The sequence below is a fragment of the Enoplosus armatus genome, chromosome 10, assembly GCF_043641665.1.
Source record: "Enoplosus armatus isolate fEnoArm2 chromosome 10, fEnoArm2.hap1, whole genome shotgun sequence".
Classification (NCBI taxonomy): domain Eukaryota; kingdom Metazoa; phylum Chordata; class Actinopteri; order Centrarchiformes; family Enoplosidae; genus Enoplosus; species Enoplosus armatus.
In genome coordinates this window covers 1,714,113-1,724,209 of record NC_092189.1, presented here as the reverse complement: position 1 = coordinate 1,724,209, position 10,097 = coordinate 1,714,113, and the positions used below count along the sequence as shown (strand labels likewise).

Here is a 10,097-nt window from a genome sequence, read left to right as displayed (position 1 = left end):
TAAAGTAATTTTGTTCATAACATATCTACCATTAGACAGATGAAAGTAAACACGTACTATTATCATTATCTGTCTTTACATTTTTATTTTGCATTTTGCAAAGTTGAGGGAAACGGATTAGAAAAGATTAAAATGTGTGTGTACACAGGAGTCATACTACTATTATTAAAACTATTAAACTATTAATACTACTATCATTAAAACAATTCAAAACTATTACATTAATTACTGCTTACTATAGTATAGTAATATAGTAAGACTTACTCTAGTATTACTTTTATTACTAATAAATAAACAGTTTTTTTCAACTACTGATGAAATATGGAGTTCAGTGCCGGGCCCACTTCCTGCGTACCCCACAGATGCACCTGAGGTGTCCAAATTGATGAGGATCATGATCTTTGCTATCATCAGATACTGAGGTCTCCTGGAGTCCTACACCAGCGGGTGCTTTGCCCAGCTCTGGGATAGGGGTGGAGGGCTGGGAGCTGGGGGCACCAGTCTAGCAGCATAGCAACATTCTTAATAAACCTTTTTCTTACGGGTGTGTGAGTTAGTGTTTGTGCGTGAGTGTGTAACTGAGTCAGTGAGTGAGTGTGTGAATGAGTGAGTGTGTCAGGGACCAAGCATTAAGGCAACAAGGAAACAGGAGTTGGAAAAACTGGGTTTTTATTTACCCAAAAAATGCAAACACATTATAAACCAAGGTGTTGATAATTAGGCCTATAAAAGAGGTCAACGCAACATAACTGTACTCAGTATAACAAGGTGTTAACTGAACAACCTGACCTGCCACAATGACCCACAACGGAACATATATAGTGGCTCAGCCAAACCAAGGAAAACGCAAGGGGTAAACAATATGGACACCAACTACAACTAAATATAAAGCAAGACTAACTAAGCTGGAGCTGGACTCTCTGACGGTGGTGTCAGAGAGGAGGATGCTGTTCAAGCTGTGGGGCATCTTGGACAATGTCTCACATCCTCTCCATGACGTACTGGTCGGACACAAGAGCACCTTCAGACTCATTGCTCCCAAATGTCCAACAGAGCGACACAGGAAATCATTCCTGCCTGTGGCCATCAGACTGTTCAACTCCTCCCTCTGAGGGTCAGACACTCAGAAGAAACAGACTGGAAATCTTCTACATATACTACCTCACTATTACTTATTCTTAAATGACAGTGCAATACATATATATAAGGACATACATTTACATTGCTGTAATATATATTTTTTACTTTTTCACTTACATATTGTAAATGTGTATATTTCTATTCTCTATTTCTTATTTTTATATTTTGTACATACTTTTAGTTCTAAATGTATGCTACTTTCTACTCTTGAATGGGAGCGCCGGTACTGTACAATTTCCCCCCCAGGGATCAATAAAGTATTTCTGATTCTGATTCTGATATATGAACAACATTGGATTTAATTAAACTAACCAGCTCAAGGAGCCATTAAGAATGTTGCTGTGCTGCCGAACTGAGTAAGACAACTCACAGAAACTCACTCACTCACTCTTTCACGAACTCACACATGACCTAAATAACTCAGTCACTCAAAGACTAACTCAGTCACACATTCACTCAGTGAAACACTCAGTCACTCAGAAAAACATTCACCCTTTTAGTCACTCACACACACCAACTATCCCCTCATTCACTCACTCACTCACTCACTCATTCACACACTTACTCACTAACTCAAAGGCAAATTCACTCACACACACTAACTAACCCAGTCATTCACACGTCCACCCATTCATGCACTCACTCAAACGCTGACTCACTCACTCACTCACTCACTCACTCAGTAACTCAGTTACACACTCACACACACAAACACTAACTCACACTTACTCACTTACCCACTCATTCACTCTCACTCAAACTCATTACACATGCTTCTTTAAAAACAGATGGTTTACATAAACTATTATTATTGATTCGTAATTTGAAAGCAAACAAATAGCCCTGTTTAGGAAAGGGACATCATACCTTTTAGAAATTGTAATTCTCATTTTATATATTGCAGTGAAAACATATTTAACAGTAATGTATATGTCCATGACAGGGTGGACATATATATGAAAATACGTGCTGGAGCTTAGCTAATATATATTTCTACAACTTGAGAGTCTGCTATTTATAATAAGACATAAAGGGAATGGGAATGTGTGAGTATTGTGAGGGTTACAATGCACTCTACGGTGATATCACTCAAGTACAATGCTTTCGTGCTTCAATCAGTCTCGTCGTTGTAGAATGATATGATGGTAGTGATGAGAGTCAAGTGGACCCATGGCGGCAGCAGCAGCCAGGCGTACCAGGACCACGATCCACAGGAACCTGCGAGACGAGAAAGCACGGAGAAATTCCAGGGAAGATAGTAACATGCATTGGAGGGACATGAATGTGTAAAGATGGAGAGGGAGAGGAGGAAAGCTCAGTGCATCATGGGAAGTCCCCCAGCAGTCCTTGAAGTTTGTTTTACGTGAGAGTTAAAGGACATGTCCTGATCAAAGACAACTCTGAGATCCCTCACGGTGGCGCTGGAGGCCAGGGCAATGCCATCTAGGGTAACAATATCTTTAGATACTGTGTTTCTGAGGTGTTCAGGGCCAAGAACAATAACTTCTGTCCGAGTTCAACATCAGATGATTGCAGGTTACCCAGGTCTTTGTGTCCTTAAGGCATGCTCGGAACTTAGCTAGCTGATGAGGTTCTTCTGGCTTGATCGATAGATATAACTGGGTATCGTCCGCATAGCAATGCAAATGTATGGAGTGTTTTAATAATATACTGGATTACTTAGCTAACTGACAGGAGGACTGACTTGTTTACATTCGCCAGCGCCTGGTGAAAATATTCTTCAATTTTGATTTCGTTGATGAGAATACAGGCGATGTCACCTTGATGTATCAGAGGTGCCTTCAACGTCTGCAGTGGCGTGGCGGTGACGGAGCTGAGAAAACGATGTAGTGTGGATTAGAACATGGATGATGTGCACGTCTGGATAAAGTACGTCATCATTTCAAATGCACATTTTTGGCTTCCGTGAGAGTTAAAAGTGAAAACCACAAACAGAAGAATAAAGGCTATCAACATTCTTCCTCTGACTTAAAAATACGCTTACATTTACGGAAGGTTTACTGTACTTTATTTCACCGGGAAAATGCATTCTGCATGAATGCTGTCGACCATGTGTGACCATTATGGGCTGGTGGGGGAGCCTGCTTTACCACTTCAGTCAGTTATGAGGGGCAGTTATGTGGCGTAGTCATTTGAAGACTACTGTCAGTACTTTGATCCTGTGCACTTGGCTGTGAACACTGAAAATTCTGTCCGGCAGATGTGAAAGATTGAACACCTGCACATTTCCTTCAATTAAATGCTGCAAAAACAGGTTTTCATGGTTGGCCCAGAGAAACTTCTGATCACAGATCAGGCTGTATCCTGGAGGCATTGTTGCAACACCAAGCTTGTGGTGGAAAAAACTGAACAATCATATGCGCAAACTCGTCTAGTCCTGTTTTTTTTTTATCATCAAAAAATATATGTATCCACGATTTGACCAGTTTTGAGTTTTAAAGATGCAGAAGTTTTTGTACATGCCTTTGTATCCTCTTGGCTGGACTCCTGCAGCAGCCTTTTATCAAGTCAACAGGCTCCATCTAGGACATAACACAGCTGCTAGACCTTTGACTAAAACCAGGAAAAGAGAACATGTCACCCTTCCTTTAGCGTCATTGATTATCCATTTGTTTTAGGCTTTGCTGTCAGGGCACCCCACCTCTGGAATGATCTGAGAGGCTCAGGCTCAGTAAATCATCATCCTTCATTTATATCACTTCCATTTATCAGTCTTTATGTCTTATTTATACTTGACATATTGTTATGTTTTATATACTGCACATTTTTCACTTTTTAACATTGGTTTTGAGAGGTGCAATACAAGCGAGGCAGCAGACACACACACATACAAAGTGATGCGTAACTGTTTTAACACAAAGCTAGGTTATCTCATTATCATTGCAATGCTCCGCCTACTGCAGCCTGTATGATTGTTATGCAGGCTACAGGCTGCCTGTCAACACTGGTGAACCGGACAGTAAAGGTTAATATCTGTCACAAACGCTGCTCCCTCCCGTGAGCTGCCGCCACGTTTCAGCGCAAGGTGAAGTCAGAAATCCACAAATCTGAAAAAGTCTCAAAAACAACATTTATTTCCCTTAAAAAGCAAAGTTTCCTTCTTGCTTTTTTTTAATAGCCATTTCTGAAAGGAAAAATTGAAAGACAAAAAGGGACCTAGGCGTAACTCACTGCGTGGGAGTCCTAAACAGGGCTAATATTTCCAAAGATTTCAGAGAAACTTCTGTTGAAGGGAGTCTGTTTCTCTCATGACATAGTTTTTATATTGTTCAAATCAATTTGTTGAAACTTAATAGAGGTCAAAGAATAAAGAAACAGGCCAGCTTCTCTTGGGCTGCATTTTTCTCTTTGCTGTAGGAAGTTTTAGTTTAGTTTTTTTATGGACAGTTGTATTATGCTTCTTCACCGTTTTTACCTTTTTCTCCAGTACATGTAGACAAGCTAGGAAGGTTACAGGAAACTGGCATTGCTGTCTGTCATGTGGCCCTCAGCTGCAGGTTGCAGCAGTCGGTGAGGAGTCTCCCGTTATAAACCGGGGGTTTGAAAAGTTAGGGCATTTAATGAAAAACAGAATTAAGTGGCATTATGGGAAACTGGAGCTTCGCCCATAATAGGGACTAAAACTATTTCAGCCACTGCTGCTTAGATTTTTTCTGATTTTTGCCATTCCAATTAACAAAAAACACAAAAACAATGACAAAAGCAACCCGAGTACCCAACCACTCCCACCCCAATCCTGTAGAACAGAGGTTCCCAACCATTTTCTTAAGGGACGACTATTTTACCATTGTAGACACACTGATGACCCGCCCAGCTCCTCGCCTGCGTCTCACTCCTTCATCAGCCTCTTAGCTCATGTCCCAGCCCAGTTCCATTCACGGTGTCACTGCTCTTGCCATACACCGCCTTCAGAACTATTGCGTAAACACGTCCAGTTTAGAGAAGAAGGAGGCAGTGTCGTGGAGTCACCAGGAGATGGCGTGGTCTCCACAGCTCTCGACATCAGTGCCTCGCTCAGCTGCCCAGCTCCTCGGAAACCCAGTCAGCCATCCATGCCCACCCCCAGCCTGACCTCCTGCAGCTGGCCTCTGTCCTGCAGCAGTCTGCCTGTCCTGCACCCTGCTCTGACCTACAGCCAGATCATCAGTTGCCAGCTGCCTCTCCTGACCTCAAGCCCCCTGACCGCCCTCCTGAGCTGCTCCCCCAATGCACCTGGCCTCAAGTTTGCTGTCCTAAGCCTCTGGGCTGCCCCTACAGCGGTCCCGTCCACGTCGCAGACCCACTGAGCGGCCTCCGGATCAGTCCTGTCTACCTACCACCTACCTTGCCAACCTCCAGAGCGGCTCTGCCTGTCCTCCAGAGTGGCTTCACCCATCTGTCCTGCCCACAGGCCATCTGCCTTAGGTTTCCTGCCCCCAGGCCACTTGCCCCTTGATTCTTTCTCCCAGGTGGTGTTAATAGTCTGAGTGCAGCGGGACTGCATATAACAAATGAATCAATCAATGACTGATTTGTTTTATCAGGTTGAATTTATATTTCCATTCTACCCGATCGAACGCTTTTTCCTGCATCTAATTGTTATAGTCCTGTCAGAATTCCAGTTTTCCCTCTTGACAACTGGACAAACGGCATAAATTTTTTTAAAAAAAGTGAAAATCAACCCTGTCTGGTCTGGATGAACTAATGTGCCTTATTTTTGTACTATACTGACATATTCATATAGAATTCTGGTTTAAGACCTTCTGGTCTTCAGGATCTGGCCTGGGGAGATTGCACTACTTAGTCGGGAATGTACATCCTGGGGTCAGTTTATTTGAGAGTGCTAAAGGGATTTATAAAATTCATAAAACCTTTTATTAATCTCATTCCCTTGTGCTAATATTCTACCTGACTGGCATTTAATCTTGAGGATCGTTCGATTGCTTCAGTTTTCATAATTGTCTCACTAATAACCGTTTAATAACTTAGGTTTAAATAAGGTGTCTCTCCAATGCTGCTTTACTTTATAGGCATGCAATACTACATGCCAAAGGATGAAAGTGGATTTAAGATCACCCACGGAGGGTCAGGGTGTAGATTAACTTTGTGCATTTACCAGAATTCATATCATGTTTCACGAGCTGAATACAACATAACACAGGAGACATGTTGCAGTATGTACTTTATTGAGAAGGCAAGACGCAGGGAATGGATACAACCTGCCTGTCACACAGCCAAGTGTGTGTGTGTGTGTGTGTGTGTGTGTGTCACTCAAAGAGGACACGGCCCTTTGCTCGCCACTTTCACATTCTTCTTCAGTTGTCTGTAGGAAAAGAACAGTACATGGAATTACAGCACTGTGGAATGGCTTGTGTGTGTGTGTGTGTGTGTGTGTGTGTGTGTGTGTGTGTGCGTATGCAGTATTATTGTGGCAATATTATTTGCAAATGTGTGTGGAAAGTTGTTAAACTGCATCTCGATAAGTATGAGGGAACTCAGATTTATGAACGTGTACACTCATCCCTAAATGTATAGAATCCGAAAATGTGTACTCTCGAATCTTTTGTCGTCGATACAGCTCCGTAGTTCTTGTACACACTCTCACAACTCTCCGCACACATATGAAGTGTACATGCAGTGTGTGTGTGTGTGTGTGTGTGTGTGCGGGTGCGCGTCACATACCTGTTCTGCTGGCAGAGGACACACTCCGTGCTGTAGGTTATTCGATCACTGCCACATACCGGATCATACTGCTTGGTGCAGGCTCCCTCTCCGTACTCCTCACAGTCCGGCTGGACGCAAACACAGGCAGTCACGTGATTCTTATTGATTAGACACTGAGGCACTGAGGTCAGCTTTACAGTGAGATTTGAATCAATGCATTTTGCACTCGTGCATTAGTCCGTGTTGAACGGGCATTTCGTGTTGATTACTGTTGTTGTGACTGAAAAGTGACAGAGTTACTATGGAAGGAACAACCTGTAGGCCAATCCTGTGACCTGGTGTCATGGTTATTAGCCCTGAACTCAATAAAGGATGTTCAACATCTCGGCTTCAACTTAGGTACACAGGTATGCTGGTGCCGTCTAGATGTAAGCGGTGACCTCTGACCTTTTCATACAACTCACGGTGGTGAGTGTGATAGCGGTCTGCAGTAATGAATGGAATCACACTGTGGTAAATAGTGTCGTTTAAAGGGGAGCTATTATGCTCATTTTCAAATAAGTCCTTATTCATCTTATACTGGCCCTTCATGCAGCCCCCCCCCCCCCCCCCCCCCCCCCCCATTATACTATTACTACTACTACTACTATTCTGCTACCATTGCTACTACTATTCTCCTTTATTCCTTTATCATAACTCCATATTTTTTAACAGTATAATTTCTCCCCGGGGATCCATAAAGTATTTCTGATTCTGATTCTGATTGATAGGCAACAGAACAGACCATAACCGTGTTGGTATACATACAGCTTCGTAAAGCTTTGTTTCCTCGTCCACATTACAACCCCAGACTAGCGTTTTCAAAATGCATAGTCGGATGTGTGAAAACACCAGCGTAGCTTTGAAGACAAAGCGGTTGAAGATGAGTTTTCCAGTCAAACCGGTTTAGTTTGGCCATGACCTCCCGTAAATACCCTCCTGAACTGAAGACGTGGCACTGTAAAATTCTGCAGCAGTGATAAAAGTTTGCAGAGATCGTGGAAAAACAACCCTTTTTATCTTGTTTCAATCTGTAAATCAGCAGGTGAAATAAAAACACAGGATCAGATCACCCCCAGTCTTACCTTTCGGGGTTCACTCGGAGCTTCTTGTTCAGGCGCCCCGGACATCATGGTGTCATCGCTGTCTGGAATCTGAGCCACGGTCTCATCCTCCAGGGACAGGTCTACACACACACACACACACACACACACACACACACACACTTATGAGAGCCGTCATTGACTTAAAACATTCCCCAGCCCCTTACCCTGATCCCTAAACACTCTCCTTCCTGAGGGTGTAGTCCAATCCTCTCTTAACCTAAACTTACCCTAAACTTAATTCTGACCTGAAACTTAAAATCTAGTCTGAACCCTTAAACAGCCCTTTGAAGAGGTGAGGACTGAACAAAAAGTCCTCGTTTTGTAAAAAATATATTATTTATAGTATTGACTTCTTCACTTAACCTCTTCTATTAAAACTCCAGGGGACAAACCTTTGTGGGAAATGCAGAACTTGACCAGACACTGACACTATTGTCTATCAGTATCTATGGTTGGACTTACAAGGTAATGTCCGGTTTTTATGTCTTTTTTAAATGATAAAAAAAAAAATCAAAAATCAAAAATCAAATGAAACCCTTCCGCTCACATAAATGACACCAGTTTGCTCTGACAGATCATGAAAATGTGCGGTATATTATTATATATTTTTATAATTCTGTTCAGCATTTTTACATAAAAAAGCAGGTTAACCTTCATTTCACTGTGATTACTGGTTGTAATCATTCGTTTACATTACAGTCTCTGAACAATACACTGACAAATTTTCTTGCTTTATTCTGGCTGGTTTTTGGTATGCTGTGTCTCATCTCAGAAAATTACACCAGGAACAAGGGGAACATTCTTACACTTCAAGCTAAGCGAGTGAGACTAAATGACTTGTTAAGATCATTACCTTATGCAGCTTATGAACTCACCAGAGCCAGAGAGCAGCAGAACAGAACAGAGCAGCACGGTCAGCTTCATGACTTCCGACGCGCGTACGTACGTGTCCCTGTGGGCAACAGGTGTTTGCTTCACACACTGTGTTTTCCTTTTATACACAACCTGGCGAGATGGCTGTAGCTGTCCTCTGACTGGCTGCGTCGTAAAGTCCAGGTGATACTCACCAGATCGTCTGGCCCGCAAGATTGGATCAAACGAATAACGGCCTGGAAAAACAAATATCCAGTTCCAGCTGCAGGTTAGGAATACAGTGAGCAGAATGTTGGGGAGAAAACTTAAGTTTTAGCATGAGCACGTGGCCTACACTGGTGACACTCAGCTTACTTTCATCCAGGAGACCACTGTTTGCGTCTCATGTGAAGCCAAAAGTCAACGCTCCTGTTATTCAAACCCAAACCATGCTCTTTTCCTCAAACTAACCAAGTCGTTTTGGTGCCTAAACCAAACTGCGACCGTTTCACAACATTAACCACATGTTAGGAAGGCTGTCTGGCAGAAAGGCCTGAGGCCTATTAATATTTGAGCATCAACCGGCCCCTGGACTCCTGTCATTTTGCAAAAGGGGTCCGCAAGCAAGTAGTAAGACAGTTTTTACAGTGTAGAGCTACATAGAAATGATGTACTGCAAAAGATTGAATTAGAAAATTATGACCATATAAAGCCTAGTTGCACTATGCTAAATTATACTAAGTGTGTGTGAGTTAGGTCCTGTTTACACCTGGCAATAACATGTGTGTTGGACAGCTGTAATGCCAGGTTAGCTTAGCTCAAAGCCTCGCCCAGCCTATTAGCTTAGCACCCACAGCTACTTACAATGGTTTGGCAGCTGCTGCAGGTCACAGCAACTTAATACGATATGGTCTCTGGCATTTCTTTGATATCTAGCGTCCGCAAAAAAAAATGCTGTTGGTGTATTTAGCTCGGAGGGCTAACTTGGCTTGTTTACTACTATTACTGAGCGGGGCTGTCACCGCTGAACCCTGTTCAAAAATCTGGCAGTTCAATAAAGCATAGCTTGATAATCTATGTGAGAAAAAAAGAAAAGGAACGAATAATCACATATTCGTATTGACCAGTCAAATCTGAATCGACTGACAAAATTTGGAGTTGTCAGGAGCAGCCAGGGATCGCAAAAGAAAGCCTATCCAGGGAGTTGGAGCTCAATCAATTCATTGTCTCTGGCCCCTGAGATGTACAGTAGGCTTACTTCACTGAACAGCTGGCTGGCTCGTTACTGTACTGAGC

The 10,097-nt window shown here is 42.7% G+C and overlaps 1 protein-coding gene across 1 annotated transcript; it reads right to left on the bottom strand.

Moving 5' to 3' along the window:
* Window positions 1–6,340: 6,340 nt before the first annotated feature.
* Window positions 6,341–8,873, bottom strand: LOC139291839 (serine protease inhibitor Kazal-type 1-like). Its single transcript, XM_070913944.1, has 4 exons — window positions 8,825–8,873; window positions 7,929–8,029; window positions 6,823–6,932; window positions 6,341–6,463 (listed from the first exon to the last, which is right to left on the bottom strand). Exons 1-4 carry the CDS (start codon window positions 8,871–8,873, stop codon window positions 6,412–6,414), a joined length of 312 nt encoding a protein of 103 aa, XP_070770045.1. The 3' UTR covers window positions 6,341–6,411.
* Between the last annotated feature and the right edge of the window lie 1,224 nt (window positions 8,874–10,097).